Source organism: Hylaeus anthracinus, unplaced genomic scaffold (genome assembly GCF_026225885.1).
Source record: "Hylaeus anthracinus isolate JK02 unplaced genomic scaffold, UHH_iyHylAnth1.0_haploid 12002, whole genome shotgun sequence".
In the NCBI taxonomy this organism is placed as follows: Eukaryota; Metazoa; Arthropoda; class Insecta; order Hymenoptera; family Colletidae; genus Hylaeus; species Hylaeus anthracinus.
This window is the reverse complement of record NW_026534349.1, coordinates 1,673,595-1,701,274: the sequence shown is the minus strand read 5'-3', so window position 1 is coordinate 1,701,274 and position 27,680 is coordinate 1,673,595. Positions and strand designations below refer to the sequence as shown.

Genomic DNA, 27,680 nt, shown 5'->3' with positions numbered 1-27,680 from the left:
TACTTCCCTCGCGATTCTATTAGTTCGGTCGGGAGATACGTGTGGCGTTTTCAGGCTACCGTTCGCGATAACACCCTTGGCGCACCGAGATTCGCTCCGGAGGAAGTAGAGGGGCCCGTTTCGCCTATCGAAAGTATTACTCGTGCCTAGATTGCGGATGTAGATGGATGGTTCAGAAATGAACGTAGCGGTATTGATTTACACATTAAAAAAAAAAAGCGTTCCCTCGGCTAGAGAGCGTCGACAGGTGCTAGAGATCAGTCGCTGATTCCACCTTTAACAGCCACTGGAAAAGCGTACCTGACGCGCGTTATTCGCGCGATAGCTGCGAAATCGAACGATCGTCACGGGTTAGGGAGCACTCGATCGAGCGAACGAAAGGAACGTTAACGATCCCGCGTCGTTTAATTCGGTTCGCTAGGTGCCAATGGTCGCAATGTAGCTGGTCACAGCCTATAAGGTCTCCTTGTGTGGGGTACTACGCGGTAGCGTTGGCATCCTGACCTTAGCCTCTTACTTACAAGACGACCTTACCGCGCTAAGGTGATTTCCTGATGTACGCTTTCCTCTGACACTACCAGTTACTTATCGAGAGAACTGGGCAATGGCACGGAAAAGAGTAGGCGACGCCGGGGGCGATTTATAGCATTCTTCGATCGACCTTTGCCGGGGATAAATTTGAGCGAACGCACAAGCGACACGCGAAGATAACCCCGCGGTCAAAAAGGAGGCTTGCGTTTCGTCAATGATGAATACGCGTAAACGGTTTCAGAAATATTGGCGATAACGTTTTACCGCTATGCCGCCTGAGAATTATTGCCGCATTTCGCTGAGAATATAGCAAATGCGAAAGAAATGACGAGGTTTCGGAACAATTACCAAAGAAATACGAAGGGATTTGGAAGTTCGTTTGCTTCCTAGTTACGAAAGTGGTGTTATAAACGAAAGTTATGAAGAAGCAGTGGGGGATAACTTGGCGACTATTAGAAGTTTCAGTCAGCCACCGTACCCACACTCTCCCTAGAATAGCTACTCGATACCCGTCACGCATACAGCGTGTATACCCTAGAAACCCAAAGAAATACGAATGCTTCAGAGCCTCGCTGTGCATCAAACGCTACCAAAAACACACATCGATCCCATGGAGCTTAAAAATGACCCTAGCAGCTCCGAATTCGATAATCTAGCTCAGCGGACGCATCCTCCTCGGCAAGGATGCGCGCACGACTCGCGATCGCGTTTTAAAAAAATAGCGGAGCCCGCGCCGAGGGAAGTTCGAGGACGAACCGTTAGCGCGATTATCTGGCGATCAAAAGCAGCGAAGTCGAGGCTGGGACCTCGACGCGGGGAAAGCCCCCCTTTCTCTGCACGCGACGGAGAGGATAAGAGGTAAGACGAAGAAGCTGGAAACCTAATGCTCGTGGTACCGGCGGCCACGCCGTCGCTGGATCGGCGAGGAATGGTTATAGTGCCCGGCCCACGCAATCCGTGGGTCATGGACCATGATCTATGGAACACGCCGGCATGCCCCGTTATGCGCTAAAGTGCAAACTTGTTAGTCATAGAGCCGTTCGATGTCGATGGGACAACGCGGTGCTGCCGAGGGGGCTATGTTCGCTGCATCGACGCAGTCCCCGAACGACCAAGAAAGCTCACGAGGTGAATCCCCGTGTGTCCCTCTCCCGCCACGCTTCGCTTCCTCCTCGTTTCCACCTCGCGACTTCGCGATGGTACGCTTTGCGCACCGACACAGAAACACAGACGCCGTGACACGGCGACCGTGGGTCGTGGGGATGCCGTTATGCCCTAAAGTGCAATTCTCCTTCTTCCAGCCGCTTCTCCCTCTTCCTACGACTTTCCGGCTCTGCCAGTCCCCGAGCGAGGTTCCATCGCTCGGGGCCCCAATTGTGTCGCTGACAGGGGGGATGGGCTACGTGGAACACTGATTTTATTCGGACCTCAAACGATAGAAGTAGTCGTTCGCCTGGGTACTCGATAGGTTGAAGTGGTAACCTTTGTTGTCGCTGGGTCGCGTTTGACCCGAGGGGAGAACGTCTCTCACAATCTAGGTATCCTTGGGTGCTCGACGATTTTAATTCTTAGCTGCTTGTAGTTTAATTCTTGGATCAAATATGACGGTGCTTCGCAACAAACCAGAAGCTTACTCAAGTACACGACGAAATGTCGAAGAACAAGCGTGCGACAAAAGAAAAACGCATTGCCCGTGGTCTCGTTGATTTTCCATCGTTCGTACCTGGCATCCAATCGACCGGCGTTGGCGAGCGAAGATTAATCGCCTATCAATATCAACCTTTCGCGATAAATATACATATAATGTACGCGAATTTTATCTCGACCTTGTGATCTAAATAGCTCGATCGTCGCCATTGACGTATCGTCGACACCGTGAACGAGATCCTACCGTGAAGATCGCTGACCGATACGATTGCTCGTGATCGTCGTTATCGTCGATACTGTTCTCCTATTATTAAATCGTCGGACAACGAGTTTCCATTTCGCGTAGGCGTCGATCGAGATACCATCTAGATTTATCGGATCATCGACTCGTTTCTCGATGAGATGCTAATACCGCGATGATTTCATCGAGGGAATTAATTGCGAGTAACGACGACGAGCGACTTGCTCTAATTAATTAACCGGCCTTGTAAATACCAAAAGGACGAAGAACGAATCCGTAAATGCCAGCCGTTTCTACCATTCGAAGAAGAGAATAAGGGTGAAGATCCTACGAGGACTCGTCACAGGTTCGTCGACCCCAACGGAGAAAAGTTCGTTCAACCATTAATTTCAAGTTGCGACAGACCGTGTAAATTGACATTGGCAGCACAAAACTTGATCTAATTAAGAACTGTATCGAGCCAACGAAAGCGATCCTTTGTCCCGATCGAGCAAAAAAGATGGGCCTCGATATTGAAATCTCGAATAAAGGATGTCTCGAGTCGCCCCATAAATATCCTGTCATTCAATTTAGACCGTCCGTGGTCCTTTTATCTTCGCGTGCATTCACGCTAGTTTGACCGGAGAAAAGCAGCAGGACGAGCCCTTTGAGGTAACTTTTTGTACGGTCGCGAATCTTCGAGAAGCAGACTTCATATTTCCCTCGCGCTGAACAGGATACTTCGATGGATATTAAAATTGATCATTCAAGTCCCTCGATGACACGCGATTAATCAGAGCAGGAGATATCGATCTCGAGTACGCGGTCGAAGGAATCGATCTGCTTTTAAACCGAAGAGATAGCGATGATTTTTATGTATTAGTCGCAGTCGCAATCTATTATTGTATGAATTTTACTTTATAAAGTTAAGGGATTTCGAGCTAATGAACTGTATAATAGTCGCTCTAATAATATGGAATACATCGTTGTTTCGAATTAATAAAGCTCCCATGATAGGAAGCAGGAAATGCTCGGCATAGAAAATGAAATGTAATTATTATCATTAGCGCGAATACGCGGATAAGAAGAATTTATACGTAATTGAGCAAGAGCAACGTCAAGGGCGTCTTGCGTGAGAAATAACGCACTGACATATGTTTTCACTGTTTCAAGGGTACCATAAGAAGGTTAAGTTATTAGTTCCTCCTTCTCCTCATTACTGAACGCGTGCAATGATAACTCTCGTAGGATTCCCTCGGAAACATTACTTTTTCCCATGCTCCGCTGTATCGTCTATGGCTGCGCGTACCTACGACTTACTTTAAACGCCGTAATTATCGCTAATTGTACATTTAAGCCCTAATATGCACTCTCGTATAGCTTCGATAAGACATTCCAAAAATAACATCGCTCCGATCCGAGATTCTAAAGATTCTAAAGCAAATGGTACACCGAGGAATTAAATAAAAAATCAATATTTTTAGAGTACCGCTAGCTCCACCATACCCAATACCGCGTAATTTCAAGTTAAAGGAATCAAAGCAGCTGGTATAGCAGGAAGTCTGTTTCAGAATGACACATATTACGTGTAAATCGAGCATGTCTTCGACTGGAGGAAATCCAAGAGGTCTGTAATAAGGTGTCAAGCCCTGGAGGCTCGTTATTATCGTCTACGGAGCAGATACCGAAGTAACTCGACTGATACGTCGAGCAGACAGTTACCCCTTACAGCCTTCCGCGTGGGGTACTCTTCCGTGTGTAATACGAGGGGATCATTCCGAGAAGAGCTAACCATGCTTTCCAGAATCACATGAAATCGAGGAAGCAACGCTAACATTTCACCGGAGCCTCGAAACACAAGGGCTTGGAAATTTTCTATTTAATGGAAGTTGAAATTTAAATTTTTCCCTAGCGACTGTCCCCTTTTCTAAGTCTCTCAAAAATTAAATTTTTCATTTCTAATCACAACAAGTAAAAGTAACAAACTCCACGGAGCACCGCGGTATTTTCGCAGCTCGTTTCCAAGGGTCGGGAAAAAGTGGCGGACGATCATCCCGTGGAAGAACCGTTCGTGCGAAGGTCTGGACCGAACGTAACGTTGCACCGCGAGTGGCTATGCAATTTTCGTTAGAAATTGAGATTGCGGGGTTAAAACGGATGCTCTGGAAAGCGGTCGAGCCAACCAGGGTCTTAATCAGCGGCTGCGCTCGCTCCTGGAGCACCCCAGATGCGCGACGATGCGCTTCTCGCGAGGCGTGCGTGAGCTAGGAAACCGATATGCCACGATGTTTGAGAATTCAGGACTGGCGAACGAGGATGCCGACGAACGGGAGCCTCCACGAGCAAACAGAGTTCGTAAACACATCAGCGATCCAACGGCAACGGACCTAATAAGCGGCCCACGCTGTATTATAGATGATCTCTTTATTGACTGCCATAAATCAGAGTTAAGAGCAGGCATTATTACTACCAAGTGCATTATCCAGTACGTCAAGAACCGGTGATAGAGTGGGGCCTGGCTGGCCATGCCAAAGACACCTCTGGGAGGAACTGAACGCCTGCTACAACAGGTAACTCGACCCTCCCAGGCCCCCTCGTAGAAAATAAATACAGTCAGACCAGGTCGCGTCGAAGTTGAAGGGACGCGAAATATATTAGGTGGAATGGATAAAAATAATACAGTGATTTATTCGCGATGCCTATTCGATTACGTTTTCTATATTTCTTGTTCCGGTTAGCCAAGATTCTGGCTTTGAAGAAAAATGAAAATGACTAAACCTTCGACTGCCAGAAGCTTTCGACTCAACGGGGGCCCGAATTACGGAGATCTGACTGTAAATACAACCGAAGGGAGCGAGAGATCAACCTGTATGATCGCAGTTTCTCAAAGAACAAGGAGAAACATTTCTCGCCGAAAATAGCTGCTTGATCTAAGAGGATTCCTTCTCCCCCGTGGACGAGCGATTTTTCAATTAAGAGGTAAGACAAGGATTCCCTTCGGGGGCTGAGGAGCACCGACATCCATTATGGATTCAGCGTACAAAGCTACCTACGAAAGAGGGATGATGCCGTTCTATCAAAATGCGCATCCTATTTCGGCCAAGAGAGAACAGCGAATCTCCAGCAGCTAGGAGGGGTCCAATCCTTTTGAATAAAAGGATCGAGGAGGAAAGTCTCCGATGTCTTCTAATCCTTGCGAGGGTCTGGATTCAAACGTCTGGACGTAATTATTTTTCAAAGTCTCGAATGAAAAATCGGGACTAGGCATGGCCAACATTATCATTTAACTTCTAGTAATCAATCGAATGAATTCTCGATACTTCTATATTTTTTACCAGCTATCGTGTTCCAGGAAAAATGGGAGGGACGCGAGTCAAGATCGCGCAAAGATTCGTCACAGGTTCATCAGCCGCGCGTGGAGGCTGGAAACGGCTATCGGGATCTATCGACAGGCAACAGGAATCCAGATAGTCATGGCACGATGCATATGTGCAGTCGGTCGTTGAAGATGGCTGGGTTCTGGTCCGAGGCTGCGGTGTCCAAGGGTGTCCTTGAAGCGGGCGGGGTCGTCACTCGAGGGCCCCGCAGGTAAACGACCATCAGAATCCATGTGTGTTAGCGGTCGAGGCCTTATAGCGTATCTTACACTCGTACTACTTAACTTTCTGCATCTGTATATGTGACGTTGTTCTGCCTCCTTCCTTCTTTCTCTCCTTCGCCTCGTCCTCGTTCCGCCTCTCTTTCTCTCTCTTGCTGCTTCACGCCGACGGATAAAAGAGGCTACTGGCTCCTCTTACTTTACAAGTGTTACGAAACGACGATCCCTACCTTCTGCGCCGTCGCGAAACCGATTTATGAGTTTAATTACCGCGTCGTTACGTGTGCCACGGTCCTCCGTGATTACCGGAAGTAACCTCTAAGTTGAGGAAAAAGTCGAAGGACGATTCTAAACGTGAAACTTGGTCGTGCAGTTGCAAAATCGCTGGAGGAGACCTTCGATCAGCTCGCGGCTCGTTTGGACCATAAATTTCCGAACGAGGCTGTCCGTGGAAGCGTCCTCGGTATTATAAAGCGCCAGATAAAGACGCATCGCGCTTAATGATAAATGCGACCCGCGACACGACGAGGGGGTATATCTCGACGCGGTGGAAACAGTTCGCGAAAGGGCATGTTGCATAGAAGTCGTCCTTAAGGGCGTATAACTCAAGAGAGCAGGACGATGCTCGGTCGGTAATGAGCCAAATCCATTACGGCACTCGCAAGCAACAACGCAATGCAACAACACCGCACGAATCAGACTCGGATCGAGGCTCGAGAGCTGTGGCTACAGAAATCAACCCTTCAGGGTATGGATGGCATAGAATATTCACATGGAGGGCATTTACATAAAAATAGTACGTAATATTCTTAGTTTAAACGTAATATAACACAGTACGATAGAACAATTTATTGTGATTTTTATTTGAGAAGATATTCGAACTCTTACGTGCATTCAAATTAGTAAATTAAAATTCTGTATTTTAATCTGTAATTGGCGATAATTGGCCCTCGCAAAAATTAATCGTACGTTCCCTTAACATGTTTTTCCTATTAAAAATAGTACAGAGAGTCTCCCAATGGTCGCAGCTCAGAGAATCTTAATCCGAGCCTGCGTAAGATTCCTCATAGACCCCTCTCGACGCTCCTTTTCCCTCCCCCGTGAAGACACACCGGTGTGCACGTCTATGCCACGCACGTATCGCGCGGTTAACAACCACCTAACCAATGGCACCCAGTTCACTACCAATTCCAATTACAGATCGTAAGTATATTCCGCCGGAGCCCGCCGAACTGACAAACCTTTCCCTGCGCCCGCTCCACCCATCGGCATCTCCCCCTATTCGCTTCCTGATCGCGAAACCAATTATGCCCGGGAACTCCGCGAGCAAAATGAAAAGTTTCTAAGGCCCGTGACCGGCGAACTGTGATCGTGCCGCAGGAGAAGCCTGCTAACGAGACAGGGAAACGCGTCGACGAAACATCCACCGGCGGCTCTTCAACGTCCAACGCGACGATTGAATCGTTTCTGGCTTACCCTTACAACGGAGAGTGAAAGACGAGTTCCTTGTCGCCGATAGATACGTAGGAATCAGCTTGTGTTATGTTATTATTATTATTATTATTTTTTTATTTTTTTTATTTTTTATTTTTCTTTTTTTTAATTTATTAATGCTATCTACAGTACCACAAGTCGAGATTGCTCCAAGGTTTTTCAAATTTCACTCCCGAGGTTCCTTATCGAGGACGCGACAAGGTGTTGGAGTCGTTTCTCAAAGTTCCAAACGAAGCTTAAACGGTGTCCGGTCATATCGACGCGACAGGCGATTTTACGGCTATCGCGTATGACGCGTCGCGACAATTAAACGGTGCGCGAGGCACCGAGGCAAGGTCGTTACGGTCTGGACACCAGGTACACACAAGGGGGAGGATCAGGGAGCGTCGGGTAGGCTGGGTGAAGACGGGACGGGACGGTGGCCGGTGGCGCCACGCAATTGTCAATTAACATTTTTACCGCCGTGCAAGAAAACACGAAGTTACGTGCTGGCGTACGTGGCCACTGGTCGGTCCACGGCGAGCTCGACAGGGTTCCAGGGATCACGAGCGAAGCCCGCTGAGGAACGAGGAGAGAGCAAACGCGGGTACCAGCGCGACGAACGAGGACGGAAGAAGTCGCGGCGGAAAGGGAGGAACGAAAACAACGAATAAAAAGAGGGAAAGAATCGAGTGGATACATTTCATTATGATTATGTGCGCAATGGATTGCTAATCGCGAGGGCCTCCTGACCGCGCGCCGCAATCAAGTTGCGTCGAGCGCTTCTTGCCCCAGCCAATGGAACTCGTTTTACTTTCCCAACCGAGGGTATTGCTATCGAGCAAAATTTTCCACCCTCTGTTTTCCGAACAAATTTGACGAGAGACCGAGATCGCCTCCGTTCCGTTAACATTGGTTATCCCCAGAAAGTGGATAGGGAGGGAATCTCGTTAATTCATTCGGGCGAGTTGCTAATTATATAACGAAGCGTTTGGCTATCTTAGGAGAATCATACAACACATTTTTCTTACTTTTACTAATTTAAATTTTAGCTACTTAGCTATTTCATTCTGCCCAGTCTGCTCGAGACTGCTGTCTACCCTGAAGAATTCGCCGTCGATGCCCACCGTTGGAAATGGGGTGATATTTTCAGATTACTAGCTCTTTATTACATTCCACGGCGTTCTCATGGCACGCTTAATATCACGTTGCGAGAAGCTGCGATAGCCTCGAATATTACATTTAATAAGCTAGTATCGAGTTCGCTCTCCATTACGCGGAATACATGATGAAATTTTGCTGCCACGCTATTTTTTCCCCCAGTTCATTCTAATGGCACGAGCTTCAACGTTTTCGCTCACCTCTTCGTACCTTACTACCTTGAATAATTTTCGCCTTTAACATCCCAGAATATCCCAAGAAAAATCCACCGCTTGACACTCGAGAAATTTCTTATAAATCTTCGTGAATCCTGAATCAAGCTAGCTTCGCGCAATCTTAAATGCAAAAGGGGAATGACAACGTTAATAGGTTAAACTGTCTGCGAAGCTGCGATAAACAACATTCTAGAACGACCAACGACAACTCAAACAGATCGTTTTTATGCGAGTCGACGTTGCCAGTATAATTCCGTAAACCAGCGGCACGATAACCAACGCGAGAAAGATCCGCGAAACAAAAACAGAGGGCTACTTGACGCGTCAAGAGCGACGAATATCGCCACGAAGGAAGGTGTGCAAGCGTTTTACGAGATGCAAATGTCGGGCAGTCGGACAGCCAGTGGACCGCACCATCGGCTCGGCCACCGGTGAGCTACACCGTGTGCAACCCTCTTCATCTTCTGCTCGCTCCAGCGCGCGCTGTGGACGAGCTACAGGTCTCGAAACCGCAGCTCAAAGTTACGGAGATGAACGAGACAGCCTACCGATCTCCAACGGGGCGTAAACATCGCAAACTATATGTATATATATGCAGCTTCAGCGACAGCCTTTTCGCTCCTTTTCCCCGTGACAATGTCGGCTGGCGTGTCGATCTTGCACAACCGAGATCGATCGCGGGAGACGAACGGCGGGACGAGTGTCTTCGCCGTGAGAAGGAAACGACGAGACAGGATGACGGTTTCGAAGAGATTTGAGGACGATATCGCGATAGAGCCTGACAACTTCGATTTGCGAGCGCGTAAATAATTAACGATGTTTACCAGAGAGGAAGAGAGACGAGATCCAGCGCGAGAATTTGATTACAGACACTTGTCAGACGAGATATCAACAGGGCATTGCTTTTATTGCAGCTTATACCGATCGACTAACGCTACTATTCGAGTTGGATGTTCGACTATCGTTAGATCCCCACCTCGGTATCCCAATTTCACTTACTATTTTTCACATTGTTCTTCTAAATTAGGTGACCCCTAATTCATAGATAATGTATCTGTAGGAATCTAAATGAAAAATGGGGCAAGGGAATACGAATCCACGATCAAAGAGATGGAACAAAGAGATGGGGAGAGGGAGAGAGATTACAATACTAAAATCGACTTGTCTTCCATTTCGCGAGACGTTCCCGAGCAAGACCAGCGCTGAAGCTCGAGTCAAGTGCGCCAGGAAGCAGTGAAAGTAATTTCGAAAGGCCAAGGTCACGAGCAGTCACCGAGGAAGAAGAATAATCCATCATTATGCAACGACACAGTAATCGACTGCACCGTGCAAACGTGTACCGTGCTCGAACCGATCAGATTTTGAAAAAGAAAAGAAAAAGATAGACGCGACCCGGCGCAGCATGCGTCTAAATTTAACTTCCAGTGATTCTACGATTGCTAATTGCTCGCCGCTAATTACCGAGGAATATTTCCGGAATAGCCTTGTCTATGAGTGACCCTTCGTCTTACAAGAAGACCACGAGCATCCTGAAGGGTTGGACGCGAAAGAAAATTGATGAAGATGCAACCAGCGATCCTTCTACGAGGGGTGATTAATTGCAGAACTAATTTTAGAAAATCGGCGAACACTTCCACGCGCGATGTGGCCCTGATGATAAGTAAAATTATGAACCGAGATACGAACTGTACTTCTTGCTATTTGACATTGAACGCGAGACACCTGACGACGTGTAATTGGATAGCGTTCTTTGAAGATCATTCAAGTACGAGTTCGATACTTGAGCATACCAAATACCAAAGCAGGATTGCTTGATTAATTGGACGTTGATTAAAGTGAGATCAATAGCTAGTATCTGCCGCGACACTGGCGAGCTAACAGTAACGCAACGACAGTATCGAAACCTCTATGGCGCAATTAATAATGGACTAAGACCTTCTGTACAGCAACCAAAGTTACACACGGCAAGCCCTTTGAGATAGGAACCCCCCATTATAGCTCCACTGGGAGCCATTAGAACTTTGCTTGCATAATAAACGACAGTACATGGTAGTATTATGACCAACCGTGAACATACGGTGTGCACGCTTGCTTGAACAAACTTAAGAGCAGTAAATTATTCAAGTTCAACGAAATAAGTGTACTGGCGATATATACACAATAATAAAGACAGAGATTCGCGACATTTCATCCGAATAATAGATACAGAATAAAGAGGAATTTTTACTTTTTAATTTCTACTGACTACTGGTATTAATCAAATTAAAAGATTTGTAGCCACCGGAAGAGAACAAACTGAGGCGTTCCCCAGGCTTTGAAACGCACAATACAGTGGGTATAAAAATTAGCGATGTTTCACGGAAACACGTTAAACTAACAGTACGCGGTTAGCTCTCCAGGGATATTTACGCAGGAAAACATAACAGTTACCATGGATTCATTGGTCGGCGCACGGATGTGCAGAAACATTGTTAGACGAAAACACGACTTGCAAAACGCATTGAGAGTTACACATCGTTTCCGCAGGGTGTATTAGCCTATTGACTGTGCGTTTGAACACCGACAAAGCAGAATATTTCGTTTCTGTTCGTCGTTGCGTTTCAAAAGCCTCTATTCAGAGCCTTTATCGCCTGGATGTCACGCGCGAGACGTAATTGTTTCACGACTGACTTAAACGCTACATTTAAGGACGCATTCTAATCTAGCGTTTTGGAAAACTCCATTTTTTGGGGGATTTTCTTATAGTTTAAAACTTTTAGAAATAGCCCGTATGTGTAGCTACGAATGTTTGATCAATTTTTAAGTAAAACGTTTAAGTATAGAATGAATTGACTCACCCTATCTTGGTATTTAGCTTCCCATGGACGTGAAGGTAAGATGTGACGAAACGTTTGTTCACCTGAAACAAAATACATAAATTATATCTTATTCTGGTTAGTCAGAATAAAATATTAACTTACATGTTAGACTTCTCTACGTTAGAAATTGAACTACTTACCTCGACACTACTCAATTGTGCCAAATCTTCTAAGTCACTATGAGACAATCTCGTTTCGTTGGCAGTGGCTGCAGTAGTTGTACGACGAACTCGTCTTCCACCAGGATGAAACCAAATTTCCCTCCTTAGTCCTCCCCCGATGCTGTTTGCACCTTCTTTTTCTTTCATCCTGGCTCTTTCCTTCCATTCTCTCTCTTCTTTTCTTTTCCGTTCCGTGGATTCGTACTGTCAGAATTAAATGTATACTAAATCTCTGCATGATTACTTGTATATTTCTAATGAGGACAGCATAGTGTATGGCGTAAATGAGAGCTCATTTTAATCAATAAAAATTCTGTTCTAAAATATCTATCATTCGTGATTATATCGATGTATAATTTCACTAAAATTTTGTATTTCGAATAATCGTATATGGTCGTTCAAGTTTTAAAGAAAATCGCAGAGTGTACTCACGCATTATTTTCGCAATTCTACGAAGAATCTTTTTCCTAGCACAAATTCACAATACAATATCAAATTCTGTAGACGTTTATAAAGAGAAAATCACCCAGAAAACTTTTCGACACGGTTTTTATTTCGAACAAAACCAGAAAATATTCTTTAGTCTGGAGCGTTTGCACGATCTTTTGGCGCTAAGCAGCCATTGGCTCGTCTGTCTGCTTGAAACTTGTCTATTACGAACAAATGGCGGGAAAATTCCGTGCGAATATTACAAACTGATATTTTATCAATCTCATTGAATTAAAAGCCGTTTTGATACTTTTTATGGGTGATTTCTTCTTTAAAAATATTTACAAAATTGGATATTGTTCAGTAAATACCGTAATTCTAATAATAGTGATAATGTAATTCTACTTCCGGATTGGCGAGAGGACCAGAAATTCTACAACGATCACCCATTGGATATTGGATACGAAAGAAAAATTTTGAATTTGTCAAACACTGTAATCTGTATATCAGTACTTTCCAAGCTGTCCCTAAAATCTCTCAAATACTACAGGCAGGTACAAACATTGTATTTCGACGCTATAAAAAGCTTGTAAAATGAATGTACCTTTGTTTCAGTGAAAATTTAAAAAAAAAATTGCATGCTAATGTCATGTGTGACATGGTGCTGGTAACTACTAGACACAGTGCTTTGATTTATAGCAAATACTATAGCAATATGTAATGAACTATACTCGAACTATATATCTTTTTATAGTCTATTAACAATGTACAAATGAAGTATTAAAATTTACTATTTCAAATCGTTAGTTACGCTATCGATTTTACTTAAGCCTAGAATGAATTGCCTATTCGTGATTGTAACTGTGCGAGAAATATAAATTTTATATGTTTAACTAATAATCGTAAGCGTGCGACGAGACTTATGATGCGTAAGAACATTGATACGAAAAACTAAATGCACGCGAAACAAAAAAAGTATATTAGATAGCACAGAGAACTAATTTAAGCTTTAATTATAACTGATATCTAAAGAAATCACACCAAGTATCGAAATTTACTTACATAATGTAGATACTGGCGGCAAAACAAAATTAAAATATTATTAACGTTAGTATTAATACACGTTTAAATAAACTATCTGAACATTTGACGTACCTTTTTTCTGTTTTCGTCGAACAGCGCTATTAAACTCTCTCTTGCGGAATGGAAAGGATTAGATGCCATAAGTGATCGCATGTAATAATATACCGCATCCAATTTTCGTCTCTGAAAACGAAATTCAACTTTGAAATTTATTCATTTTCTTTCTCTCTTCGTTGAATTATTAACTATACTCTAATAGTACGTACAGCATAATGCGCTAATAACGCAAGCTGATTATACGGCCTGCCATTCTTTGGGTTAAGTTGTTGTGCTTTTAAATACCACCTGAAAAATATGTTAAATTCCGTGTAAAAAAAAATGCACGTTTCAATAGGATGGTAACGTTGTTTGTCATCGACACTTACTGCCTAGACTTTCCGTAATTGTTGGTTTCATTTGCTTGTTCTCTGTATCTCGCCAGGTCACCCAAAAATAAATATATTTTTTGCGCGCTCACTAAAGCTAAACCCAAGATCCCAAGACCTTTAGGTAAAGTTGACGATGCAACGAACGTATCCAATTTAAATTCATATTTGGCTTCAAGGACAGTTAACAAATTTTCTAAGTATACGGTACCATCGTCGATAATCTTCATCATTATTTTTTTATAATGTTCTCGCCCCTCGGAACTTTCTTTAGGCATGCCTTTTCGCAGCATTTCAATCATATTATAAAAAAGTATTTTCCAAAAGTGTTGTTCAACATTCTCAGTTTGGCAAAATTTGATATCAGTCTCAAGCAAAGTTTTCAAACTTTCTTGTAGAAAGTGCCGTATGTACAAAACCCTTTCCCAATTTGTTGTCAAACCACCAGAACTTAATATCCATTGCAACTCTTTATCAGCGCGTTCTATGTCCAAAAGTAAATAATGGTTTTTGGCTGATCGGAAACTATCGGAGCAAGGATCATACCACGAGGGTCTTGTATTACCGAATTGGTCATTTGTCATATATGGTGGCGGCACACCTTCTAAGTGCGTTCCCTGAAAAGTATGGTGTGCTGAAGCAATACCTCCATGTGACTGGAACACAGGCACATTTGGGCTTTGAGATACGACTTCATTTTCTCTTTGAATTGCAGCTCTGCTATTGGGTGAAGTAACAACGATAGGTTTATTGGGATTATTGGGATCGAATAATGTCCTTTGCTGTTGCAGTCCTTGTTGTCTTGGAATAGGATGACTAGGTGGTGATTGGCTAGTATCAGGCAACACTAGAACACCTGGTGGTTGGGAGTTACTGTATCCGCTAGGAGATGTTTGATGTGTTGCCGCATTCAAAGTTGTATTTGATAGCGTAGCGGCATGAGAGGAAACATTAGGTGTTTGTCGTCCATCGTCAGAATCGCAAGCTGACATTTTTCTCCCTGTTCTCCAATTTTCATCTAAATACCGATCGGACAATCTATGTCTATGAAGATCATCAAAGTTTCGACTGCTACCACGGTAATTCCTATCTTTACTAGATTCACGACTACGTTGTATAATATTACGCCTTCTGTGATCATATCTTCTACTGCTATTACTGTTCTTTTGATTATTGTTATAGTTATCGTTTTCTCTATTTTGTTGATTGTTTTGCCGATCGCGACTATTAACTCGAACTTTATCTCTGCTATTGCTCCGATCTGCCGCATGTTTCCTGTCACGCTTTTTTTTTTTACGTCGAGTGTGACCTGCTGTCGAGGTTTCATTGCCTGACATATTGACATTCTCACGCAAACTTAATACAGAAGAACTGCGACTCGCCCGCTCGGCTTCGAGTTTTTCATTTAATTCAACTTCTTCATTCCAATCAAATGGGTGATCCGGTAATGTATTTAATTCGGTACTAAGAGTCTCAGTTTTCGATGGACTGACGCCTAAATTTTGTTGACTACTTTTCTTTTCCTGTGCTATATTACGTTCGGGCGCATTATTACTCATCCGTTGCGTGTTTTTGCGGTGAGAAATCGAAGACGGAGATACTCCTCTACGATGACTGTCAGGTGAAGTTTGACGTTTACTTGCACTGGATGCCGAAGTAGTAGGTGACACCGCCGGTGGTGGTGGCATCAAAGAAGTATCAGCTCGACTTAAGCTTTCCATACTAGTATACATAGTGCTATTACTGCCACGACGATCGTAAGACCTTGGCATGTATTCTTGACTTGGTGTATGAGACCTGGAACTTGGAGCCGAATATTGATCAGGCGTAACACATCTGAAAATATTTGTTGAACTCTCCAAATCTTCCGGTCTAAGTCTACCTCTACCTCTACTTCGTGCTGGCACTGTATTGGACCAGCTAGGTTGAGGAGGTAGAGGGCCAGATGGAGGTAAATTTTGCATTGTTTGAGAATGTTGCATTGCAGGTGGATAATTGTAATTTGAGGATCCCTGTAATGAATAAATGTATATTTAATAAATGTTATTAAAATTTTACTGAATTTCTAAAGGTGGTAAAATGTAATTATATTTACCTGAAATGTAACACTACTACCATTCCATGTATCTTCTGAAGGCAATGAATTTGTTGGTGGCAATGGTAAACCATTATCCATAAGATATTTTTTTTGTAACCTGGGTGGTAAATGTTCTATTTTTATATTTTTTGGCAAAGTATCTTTCGTACCACCCCATTTGCCTGAAGGAGGTTTGCCTTGAAACTTTTCCAGATGTCCAGCGGGTTCAACACTACGCGTATCTCTAGTGCGGTTAAAATCATTCACATGATTCATTGTTACAAAAAGAGGTTCTGAACCCTAAAGAAACGAAGATATTATACATTAAAATGGAATTATAATTCTATTATCTAACTACCACATCGTAATTATGTCGAACCTGTCTAACTTCACGAGAATTATCTTTTCGATTTCCGTAACCTCTGCTAGACAAAGGAGAGTCTGATCGCCAGCGCTCCTCGTTCTCATTACCATGACGATTTCGACGATTTCCCGAATATCTTTTCCCATGATCGTCCCTGCCTTTACTTCCGCTTTCATTATCTCGTCTATTATGACCACTCGATCGATTACGATGACTATCACTTTTATAGCTACGATTGGAATGAGAATCTCGATCTTCGCTGAGTTCTCTGTCTTGATCTCGATCCCAACAACCTTGATTAGGAGACCTGAGAAGTAAAGATAATAATATTTTTAATTGATACATAATCTCTCCCTGATAATAAAACAAAAACATTTTTTAAAGACTCACCTATTTGATGTATCCTGTTCAGCCAATGCTTCTTTTACTTTTTTAGGTATATATAATTGTTGTTCTGGCTTCTTAGTTTTCTTTCTTAAATCTCCTGAATTACTATTTTGAGAAGAACTCGGTGTCTGATCAATATTTGTAGTAGTTCTGTAGTTAATATTTAGATCATTCAATTTTTCTGTTACATTTTCAACTTGAGAAGATGGTGAACTGTTTAGCATTTGATTGGATCTATTGAGTTGTGATTGCTTCAAACGATGTTGGACGGAGCTAGACTTAGGTTTCTCCTGCGAGAGATTCTCATTATCTAAATCATCTGAAGATCTACCAGACTTGCGAAGAGGTCCACTTCCTGGCCTATATAAAGCTTGAGATGCTCTATTACCTCCACCACGCATTCCCATTGATCTATCCTTTTCCAATTTTGTATTATCTGAAATTCATTTATATCTACTTTTTAAAATTGTTTTTCAATAACAGAACAAATACATTAAATTTAATTATATAAGAAAAATATGTAATTAAAAATTGTTATTGTAAAGTCATATAGGAACTATACCATTTTATTGGAAAAAACTTTTAAAAACCTACAAAACTCTATAAATTATATACATATATAATTACGTAGTTTTTGCTCCAAATTTCATCAAAAGATAACTCCATTTAATATGAAGAATGTTTGTACGTTTAATACATTTTACATCAATTATTTATTGGATCTTAGACACAAAATGACGAAATTATATTTGTATATAATTATCAAATATCAGTAAATATGATGTTTTATTAATAATAATAATTCAATAGTGGTTGTTGACACTCTTGACAGTAACTACAGTTACAATCAACTCACAAAAATTAGATATAATTGTTATGTAATCTATATCTGTTTTAAACAATTTCACATCTGCTAGACGAGTCTAAGTAAAATTACAAACTACGCTAATTCTAATTCTTACTCTAATAAAATTTCACAACGTATCAGAGCATAATAATCCCTACTGTATTTTTAGGTTAGCTTGTTTGGTGAGGTTAGTTCTGCGAATGCACTCAACAATATTGCAGGGAAGCATACATGTTTATTAATTATGCACACACAAAGTATAACCGTAGAATTGTAATTTAAGATATTTATAATATTTGTTAATATCGTTTTATCCAAGGTACCTTGTAAAAATCCTCCCCACTTTTTGCGTCCTTTGTCGCGGTTCGCCATATTGAAGTACAATCATATCAAAATTTTTATAAAATCAACGAACACGAATGCATACGAATGTAACTTCTAATCGTGCACTCAGTCAATAAATGAGACTTGAAATCGACAGATATATCATCGATTGATTAAGATAAACATTATTATCTTAGTCCTATATAAACCTAAAAGACTTCAAATCAACATTTTATATCGCTACATACAAGTTACTACAATTTCAGTATTTAAACATTTTATTGTTACAAACGTCAGAAATTTTTTAAAAAATACGTGCTATTCAACTATGGATTATTCGATTAATCAAATAATTTATAACTGTTGAATAGTGCAATTTAAACATTCTAAAACAAATTTGATTTGTACGAAATTCTTCTACTTGAAAAAAGGACAAACTAACATTTTGTAACATTAAATAATTAAATATAATAAAAACAAATAATATACTAATGTATCTTTATGGCGCCAATATGAAATCCACGAAAAATTGTTTCAACTAACAATCTTTCAAAACAAAACTACTAAACATGATCGTTATGTATAAATACATAAACGATTTATCATTTCTGATAACTATAAATTAATTACGAATAATGTCAAGTAAGTTCTCATCCCGCTTCTGATTACGAAAAATCAATTCTATAAAATGAGAAATAAATTCACTCTAGGGATTATAAGACTTAGCACTGTATTCAACTGTATTGTTGTATTGTTGCACTGTGTGAACAAAGTGTTTTCGTTGCTGATTTTTGAAGCAAAGTTGAGAATATACATTTATTGTTAATTAATGTGATAAAAATGAAGTTGAAAGACATTACTATACAATATAAAATGCGAAATTTTGTCCACAAACAGTGAAAGTGAATAGTTCCTAACCTTAAAACATATATCTTCTATAACCTTCCAACCTTACCGGTCAAATGTCTGCTCCACTTGCTTGTATTAGTCGTACACTAACAACCGCTGCAAGAAAAAAACGGCGAGTTGTAGTGACAGGAATGGGAATAGTATGTCCTCTTGGAATTAATAAACAAACTGCCTGGAAAGCTCTCATTGACAGTAAGACAGGTGTTACCAAATTGACTGAGCCAGATTATGAAAAACTACCTTGTAGAATTGGTAAGTTTTACTTTTCAATTTATGAGGAGTATATTTTAATTAGACTTATTAGATTTCATTTACCTTTTCTCTTACTTTTTTTTTTACAAATTTTATAAACTAATCTTTCATAGGTGCATTGATACCTAAGGGAAGTGGTCCTAATGAATTAGATATTAATTCACATTTTACAAAGAGTGAATTACGTACAATGTGTCTTGCCACAGCTTATGCCTTGATAGCTACTGAAGATGCATTAAACGATGCTAAATGGAAACCAGATGATGAAAAAGATAAACAAGATACAGGAGTAGCTGTGGGAGTTGGAATGATAGACTTGGTCGATGTATGTACAACATATGAGGCCATGAAAAAAGGATATAACAAAGTCAGTCCTTATTTTGTGCCAAGGATTCTGCCAAATATGACTGCAGGACAAATTAGTATTAAGTATGGCTTTCGTGGACCAAACCACTGTGTATCAACGGCATGTGCAACTGGAGCCCATGCAATTGGTATAATAAATTAACTATGCAGTAAAATTTACGTTGTTTGCAACTTGATACTACTGAAGAATAACCATTAATTTAATCAACAATTTTTAGGTGATGCATTTCGTTTTATCCGTGGGGGAGAAACATCTGTTATGGTATGTGGTGGTGCAGAAGCATGCATCAGTCCCCTTGCTATAGCTGCTTTCTGCAGACTTCGGGCATTAAGCACTGCTAGAAATGATATTCCATCTGAAGCATCTCGTCCATTCGATAAAGATAGAGATGGATTTGTAATGGGAGAAGGTGCTGCTATACTAGTGCTAGAAGAATTAAATCATGCACTTGCTAGAGAAGCAAATATTTATGCAGAAGTGTTAGGATATGGTTTGTCTGGTGATGCAGCACATTTAACCGCACCCAGCGAAGATGGTACTGGTGCTATATTAGCTATGGACAGAGCAGTAAAAGATGCTAGTATAGAAACCATGGAAATTACTTTTGTCAATGCACATGCAACTTCAACTCCCATAGGTGATGCTATCGAAGTAAAAGCTATAGAATCATTCATGGGACAACACAGTAAAAACGTGACTATTTCTAGTACAAAAGGAGCTCATGGTCACTTATTGGGAGCAGCAGGAAATTTAGAAGCTGCTTTTACAATGCTCGCATTAAAAGAGGGTATAATGCCACCAACATTAAATTTGCATAATATAGATATAGAAACATCCTTAAATTTTGTGCCTAAGGAAAAGAAACTCTGGAATTCGACATCGAGACGTGTAGCTTTAAAAAATGCTTTTGGTTTTGGGGGAACAAATGCATGCTTATGTTTAGCGCAGTACAATGAATAACCCAACTATCAAACTAAAAAAAGTTTGAGAAAAAGCATAATACGAACTAGTCATTCCTTCGTATACATTAATTAATACATACATTGCATTTGCAGAAAATGTATATGCATAATTTTGCTCATTTAACCTAAAATGCGGTTTTATAGCGTATCATATTCGAGACTTGAGCTACAATTATAATGCCTTAGATACTTTTAATATTTGTATGCAATATGAAACTTATGTGATATACCACGTAAAAAAAAAGAAACAAAAACTTTTCTATCAAAGATCGTTATATGAAGCTGTACAGAAAGAATGTAATTTGGAATAATATAATATATTATGAAATGCGTTTATTTTTTATTCATTTTTTTTTAATGATTTCCGATCATATTAATATTATTACATTTATATTCATTTTGCAGAAAAGCAACTTGAAACTGCTACTTTCAACAAAATAAAATTCTTAAAAGTATGTAGTAATTAATGAAATTGATCATTTATACAATTGTTTAATTCGTGCAGTCGACTTTGATTTGCAATTTTCTGGCTAATACGTGCTCATACTACGTATGGTTAATTATACAAGCATACAGAAGTAAGTCACACTTAACTCTGAATACCGATATAATACAGTTAGAGTATATGAATTTAACAGTCTATATTTTTTTAAGTCCAGTTTTCAGAGTTAACATTTGACTTTATATTCTAAATTTCATCCATTTATAATTACAATTTCATCTACAAAGTTGTGTCTTTTATTTGTATGAATTGAGCCGCATAGAAAACAACAAAATTCAAGGCATAATTATTTCTTGGTACCTCTAGTTTATTAGACGCAGTTTTCTGCTTGCAGATAAATCATATCATACGATGTTTTTACGATGTACTTCTCCAACGATATTTTATTCACACAGGAAGGCTGGCCTCCAATGATAACAATTATCCAAAATACATCTATTGCGTTCATGTTTTTCTACTGGCAGTAAATCAATGTAAAAAAGAAAGATTGTACCCTATTAAGTAACTGTACCTAGTAGGAATTTTTAGTTAGGAATGATAAAGGGTTTGTGATGGCTGCATAAAATAGCAAAACGTTTTCTAAGTGTCTGACGAAGCTCTTGTCGTTTCTCAAGAACTTGGCACATTCGAGATTTGAACTCCAACACTTCCTCTGCCGGAATATAACTTTCTTTTTCTTCGTCATCTGACAAATAGGAATCCTAAAAAGAAATTAAATGAATTAATAATGATACCAAAATTTGGAATAAGCACGCACACTAAATTCTTACTTCTAACATCTGTGTAAGTGTTAGACCACCACCCCTTTCCTTCAGTAAAGAGATGCTAGAATTGGAATGAACAAGTTTATCGGATGGCCGTGTATCGTGACAATCTCTTTCGTGATTACAACATCCATCACTGCAAGCTACTTCAGATCCTTCTGGTGTACTAGGAAGAGAAGAACTGCTAATATTATGTTCCGAGGAATACCCGCAATCTTGCGACGACCGTTCACTCGAAGAGCGACTCTTCCTTTCTGACATCGATAATTCAAAATGTGTTTCCATTTCTATCCACATGTTATATCTTTTGCTTGGTTTTCCTATCCAAGCATCTACTATTTCCGTAGCCATTGGATCTTTACAGTCTTCCAGGCTGTGCCAATGATCGTCTTCAATTTTCTCGGAAAAATCCTATATATAGAACGATATGTAAGTCATATAAAACACGTCAAAGGATATATAGAACAAGTACTGATATACTGAATTATTACCTTACACGATTCACACGATTCAAATAGTTCTTCTTCGGAAAGATTCTTAGCAGAAGTGTCATTCTTCTTTGATTGATTTGTAGTAACTTTCCCTTTCGATTCAGAAGAACCTTTTTTAACTGCACTTTTTTGCGAATTTGACGATTTCTTAGGGAATGCTAACTGAGTTTGACTTTGTGGTACACTAGATTTTGATTTCTTTATACAGTCCGGGCATTTACATGTAGGTGGTCCCTTATTTTTTGGATCTAATACTTGTAGCTTAAAGAAACAAAGATATATTTCTTACACTTTGATAAATATGTATACACTCGCGCACAATTAAAAACAATATTACTCTATTTACCTTATGTCGGTCTATATTTTGAGTTGTGGGCTTTGAATCTGCACAAACACACGGCGTTTCGCTATTACCGTTTTGTCTTTTGCTAGAGCACTGAAGATATAATATTAAATAAAAAATTAATTACGTTTATTAGTTTTAGAAATTTGAATTTATAAACGACATACATCACATGTATTTTCTTTTTCTTCCGTCTCATATCGGCGTTCTTTCTTCTTCTTCCGTTTCAAACGTAACTTTTCACGTCGTTGTTGCTTTGCTATTTCTTCCCTTGTTAACTCCTCATATAAAAGTTCTAGTTGAGAAATACCTTGTTTAACTTCAATAGCCATCTGTAAAGAATTATTTAACCATATGAAAATACATGCGTTAATTCAGCGGTAGTTTAATTCATGGTTTTATTGATTATACTTGAAAATTCCTGGCCAGTGCATCTACTGCAACAGCAGCTAATACTTTGCATACAGATTCTTCTTCTCTTAATCGTCGATGAACCCTATGTAAACGCTCAGCAACACATATTCCTAAACATGTAAGTACCTCTTCCTGAGCAATTTCTAATGTTTTAGCGTGTCTTTCCCTACAATACAAGAAAATTATTATGGAAGTAAATTCTACAGTATAACTAACTATAAATAACAGAATTTTATAAATCTATACCTTCCCATAAGTTCGGGTTGAGCACGCTCAATTAGAGTACTAATATAAACTGTGCTAGTAGGTAAATGTACATGTCTATCACGTATGCAACGTTTGATCCCAGAATATAAAGCTGCAACATAGCCCTTTTCTTTTGTTGGTTCAGGTTCTGTTGTTAATAGAGAAGAGGCCAACAGCACTTTTGTACGACATTCGCCACAGAAACTGTAACAATGTGTATGGTAAAAAATGGTTCATTAAAAAGTTAAGTACAATTATGAAAATCGGCGAACCTACCGATGTTTGCGTAAATATGTATCCAAAGTAGCGTCAAGTGTATCAGTTTCTATTAAAGCAAGTTCTTGACGACATGGAAGTTCCATACAATCCCATACTTCTCTCCAAGCAGTTGGAAGTGGCCTCATACGCTGAATTTCTAACGAGTGCAATACACATCTTCTGGACTTTTTATTTCTTGGCTGCCTTTCAACCAAACTGTTCAACCTAGCACTATGGTAAACAATAAAGTTTTTGTATATTATGTGTGCACATAGCTAATATATTTCTATAGATAGTTTATTACCTATGACCTTGTATCATTGTACAAAGTAGTTGTGGTGACTCCAAAACATCATCTTTTATAGACAATAAACCTTCAGGTGTAATTACTAAAGGATCTAATGCTGGGTGTCCTGATTTCATGAGGTCATAGAACAATCTTTCCACACTAAATACATAAGATATTAAATAAGACAAATGATAAACATTGATTAATGTATGCACATGTTACAAGATTTTTTACCTTCTCCTACAACCAACACATGGTACAGCTTGACCTAAAATTGCAAGCATGTCCTTGCAAGTAATTTTAAATGATGCTTTTATTTCATCTTTTGTAAGCATATCAAGTATTATAGTAAATTCATCGAGCCTTTTACCGCGAGCTAATGGATTATCACAGATTGCTCCCAAACCGTTTATATCCATAATCATCTACAGAAAAAGCAGAAATTAAATTTATCTGTACCTTTACAATCAAAGACTAAATCTAAATTACTTTTTTTTCAACTTTGTGACTCTGAATTCTTTATTCCAAACACGATAGAAAACTTTTATTTTGTACACAATATCTAAGTACACAAATATTATCAAAAAACTTTCAATAAAATCGTATATTTGTACATATGGTATACATTATTATATACCAAAAAGAAAATTCATTGCACAGCAGTAATTAACATTATGGTTCGAGCTTTCGTTCCATTTGGTAGATTATATCTAATCAAATTGTACAAAAAACAATTTATTTTGACATTCTTTATTTTCAGAAGATAACAAGTGAATTTAAAATTGTAATAATAAGACGAACGGGAAAACAAGTTACTAACAATTTCTAGAAACAAAAATCGTGTCGAGTGTCAGCAATCAGCTATTGTTAAACAGGATACAGATACTAAATACAGTACACCTAATTAGTTATGCCACAGGCATGCATTCGTTGCTCTGTTTAGGTTAAGTCAGAAATATCATAGGATGCCATTACGTAAGTTCTATTAAGCTGTTAGTTATCGATAGAACGAGGCTGTGTCTGAAAAAAATAACGGTAAAGAATCGTGCTCACCGTGAGATTCTCATCGACAATCAACGGCATTTGTCTTCGCGTCAAATTGACCGGGTCATCGTCCCGCCAAACGTTCACCAGCTTCGCCATCGCTGTTCGATTTCTCAATTAACGACGATTATATATGCAACAACGTTAAATCTTCTAAAGGGTTACGATTTGCAATCACGTTATAATTATAGTCCACTGCCACGATTACACCAGAAAAATAAGTAGACGATATCATACGTCTGCCATTTGCAACGAGTGGTTTCTCACTTCCGCCCTGCGTGCATTGTTCCGCTTCCATCTCTACGCACCATCCTATCCTTATACTAATTACACGTACCTGTTCCTAATCTCTTTTTCTTATGAAATCTTCCCTAGTACAAAGTCCTCGCAGAACAATTTGTCTATCGTATCAAACAAAAGACTTTCATACGACTATCGACATCCTGATTAAACGTACTATCTTGGTAGACTTGGTACACGGACAAGAAGTTAGATGAGTAGAGTCGCCAATTTCAACAAACGTATTTTTTTGCTGAATCTAGAACGAAAATTAGGGTGTACGTGTCTGACCGTTTCTGCCAATGCGTATTTACAAAGATATTTGTCGTTAATGATTTGATGAAGGTGCGCATTGACTACTTAAAACAAGAAAGAAAGTATAGCATGCCAAGTTGGCAAAGGAGGTAGCGTAATAAGTTCCAAAGGCGCCCGAAGTTCATACTTTCGAATTTTTTAACTCGAAAAATTAAACGCTACTTCTTTAATAATTATTACTATTTGTCATTTTTGCAGTGATAGTCAACGTTTTTACTCTTTATTATTTATTCATAACGACGTCACCTCACTAAACGATTTTTACAATAGAATATGCAATAAAATATGAAATTGAATAAATATATCTAAAAAATAGTCTGTATTATAATAAACTACTGTTAAAAACTGTTTAAAAGAGTATATCTAAATAAGGTATTCAAACGCATGACCTTGGATTTGAAAACCAGTACACTACTTACTCTGCAATATTTTTTAACGTTAACTATCTTCAAAATTTATATGTATTAGTATAATTAAATTCATTCTCGTTGAAAATTCGCTAAAGAAAACGTTAAAATTGGCAATTCCCCTTGCAATCTCTCCTTATCAAGTAGACAATCATTTTGAATATAATCACAAACATAAATTTATATATGTATCTAAAGGACGTATATATGCATACATTTGTACATATCTACCTTCGTAAAAAGTCGTATTTGTATATAATATTAAAGAACTGTTATAACGAAAAATGTTTAGACTATTAAGCAATATTTATATAGCCCGCCGTTTCATTTAAAGGCACCAAAAGGCACTGCTTCTGATATGTCAGACCAGTAATATGAAATCTTTTCAAACATTTTCTTACATTCGTTTAAATGATCGTTCCTCTTCTTGGATTTCTTTCGTGAAGAAACTTATGCAAAAAGTATGAGAGATAGTATACAGATATGTTAAAGCAGAATATACTGATATATTCGTTCGTTGTATTAAATATATTACGAATGTTTAAACAATTATATTAACTGTATTGTTTCTGATTTCTTTATTATTTAGTTTTTTACTTACGTTAAACAAAACATCTTTGTAACAAGCAACTCTTTCTTAACGAATGTTAGAAAATATCGAAGAAATTATGTTGACTAAGTATGTTTGGTTATTGCCAATGTTCGCATCTATATGTTTACTATACTCGCACGATTACCTCAACGAAATAAACTTTGATTTTATGCAAAAAGGATTGAACTTTATTGATAGTATTTATTCTACTCTGAATAGAAATTCGAATTCAGTTTCAAAACCTAATACAGAACCAAAAATATTTACATCAAATCAACTCAAGAAATATACAAACGTAAAAGATGGTTTGTATATTTCAATTTTAGGTCAAGTTTTTGATGTTACTAAAGGTGTAAAACACTATGGGCCTGGTGCAACTTATCATGTCTTTACTGGTATGGTTTGTAATAACATTTCATTTGGATTAATGTTTGAAGGATATATAAAATATAGATGTTTATAGGACGTGATGCATCGTTGGCCTTTATTACAGGAGAATTTAATGATAAAGGCTTAACAGATGATGTCTCTTCATTATCTGTACAACAAGTTAAAGCATTGTATGACTGGGTAGAATTTTATAATGAAAATTATATTTACAAAGGTAAAAGTAAAAAATTACAATAGGAATTTATGAATAACTATGAACTACTATCCATCTTTTTATTTGCATAGGAAAATTAAGTGGTAGATATTATAATGAAGATGGTACTCCAACTGAAGAATTCCACAAAATACAAAGAACATTGATACATGCTAAGAAAAACCAATTTGAAGAGGAGCATAGAAAAAGGATGTTTCCACCATGTAATGTAGAATGGAAAGCAGAATCTGGAACTGTAATATGGTGTTCTAAAAGAAGGTACACATGTTATGCAAAATACTTTGCTTCATTAAAATTATTAATGTTTTCTTTTCTTAGTGGAGGTATAGAAAGAGAATGGATTGGTGTACCAAGAATGTTATTTGAATCTCCAAATTCCCAACAATACAGGTGTGCATGTGTTAAGCTTGATAGTAAAGAATACGAGGAGACCAAAGGTATGATCAGAGAGTACGATGGATGTCCAAAGACAGCAATAAAATGTGCTGTGAAAATAAATAATTTATAGTGGATAGAAGCACGCTATTGTTCTCTATCTAAAGCATTTATGAAACGATACTGTTTCACGTTGAAAATGAATAATTTGTTTATATATTTTGATACAGCAAATACAACTGTACATACTTTGTGATACAAAATATATTTATAGAAAAGAATACATATAGTTGTCTATTATTTTAGTTATTAGAAAATGTAAGATATTAAATGAATATTTATATTTTGTTATTTCATCAGTCTTTTTTAATTCGTGTTATTCTGTAAGTTTATTGAAATTTTCTTTATTATTACTTGGGATGTAATTGGAATGGTTTTATGCTAATAAACATAAATCTCAAATTTGA

At 38.9% G+C, this 27,680-nt stretch overlaps 4 protein-coding genes across 8 annotated transcripts in view; 2 read left to right on the top strand and 2 right to left on the bottom strand.

Moving 5' to 3' along the window:
* LOC128891554 (telomerase-binding protein EST1A-like) overlaps positions 1-18,195 on the bottom strand; it is a 115,727-nt gene extending 97,532 nt beyond the window's left edge. For both annotated transcript variants that reach the window (XM_054151120.1, XM_054151121.1), the window contains exons 1-9: positions 17,800-18,195; positions 16,633-17,065; positions 16,258-16,549; positions 15,897-16,178; positions 13,802-15,813; positions 13,643-13,721; positions 13,449-13,559; positions 11,844-12,068; positions 11,683-11,744 (exon numbers count right to left, since the gene is read on the bottom strand). In XM_054151120.1, coding sequence (XP_054007095.1) covers positions 11,683-11,744; positions 11,844-12,068; positions 13,449-13,559; positions 13,643-13,721; positions 13,802-15,813; positions 15,897-16,178; positions 16,258-16,549; positions 16,633-17,065; positions 17,800-17,848 — 3,545 coding nt within the window. In that variant the 5' untranslated portion in view covers positions 17,849-18,195. The remainder of the gene's footprint in view (positions 1-11,682; positions 11,745-11,843; positions 12,069-13,448; positions 13,560-13,642; positions 13,722-13,801; positions 15,814-15,896; positions 16,179-16,257; positions 16,550-16,632; positions 17,066-17,799) is intronic.
* Positions 18,196-18,541: 346 nt separating this feature from the next.
* On the top strand, positions 18,542-20,633 carry LOC128891561 (3-oxoacyl-[acyl-carrier-protein] synthase, mitochondrial). The gene is made up of 3 exons (XM_054151135.1): positions 18,542-18,961; positions 19,075-19,455; positions 19,546-20,633. Exons 1-3 carry the CDS (start codon positions 18,763-18,765, stop codon positions 20,286-20,288), a joined length of 1,323 nt encoding a protein of 440 aa, XP_054007110.1. The 5' UTR covers positions 18,542-18,762; the 3' UTR covers positions 20,289-20,633.
* A 445-nt stretch (positions 20,634-21,078) lies between these two features.
* On the bottom strand, positions 21,079-25,263 carry LOC128891557 (gametogenetin-binding protein 2-like). 2 transcript variants are annotated; one of them, XM_054151131.1, is made up of 12 exons: positions 24,979-25,263; positions 24,651-24,836; positions 23,832-24,022; positions 23,613-23,756; positions 23,327-23,539; positions 23,051-23,254; positions 22,802-22,970; positions 22,558-22,722; positions 22,394-22,483; positions 22,048-22,308; positions 21,563-21,967; positions 21,079-21,493 (listed from the first exon to the last, which is right to left on the bottom strand). In XM_054151131.1, the coding sequence occupies exons 2-12, from the start codon at positions 24,738-24,740 to the stop codon at positions 21,317-21,319; spliced, it is 2,109 nt and encodes a 702-aa protein (XP_054007106.1). In that variant the 5' UTR covers positions 24,741-24,836; positions 24,979-25,263; the 3' UTR covers positions 21,079-21,316. The 2 variants fall into 2 exon arrangements, with proteins under 2 accessions (XP_054007106.1, XP_054007105.1); XM_054151130.1 differs by having other exon boundaries at positions 24,651-25,263.
* Positions 24,548-27,657, top strand: LOC128891567 (neuferricin). 3 transcript variants are annotated; one of them, XM_054151157.1, is made up of 5 exons: positions 24,548-24,572; positions 26,561-26,629; positions 26,698-26,838; positions 26,910-27,096; positions 27,157-27,657. In XM_054151157.1, the coding sequence occupies exons 1-5, from the start codon at positions 24,563-24,565 to the stop codon at positions 27,344-27,346; spliced, it is 597 nt and encodes a 198-aa protein (XP_054007132.1). In that variant the 5' UTR covers positions 24,548-24,562; the 3' UTR covers positions 27,347-27,657. The 3 variants fall into 3 exon arrangements, with proteins under 3 accessions (XP_054007132.1, XP_054007131.1, XP_054007130.1); XM_054151156.1 differs by lacking the exon at positions 24,548-24,572 and having other exon boundaries at positions 25,341-26,629; positions 26,728-26,838; XM_054151155.1 differs by lacking the exon at positions 24,548-24,572 and having other exon boundaries at positions 25,344-26,629.
* The last annotated feature ends 23 nt before the right edge of the window (positions 27,658-27,680 follow it).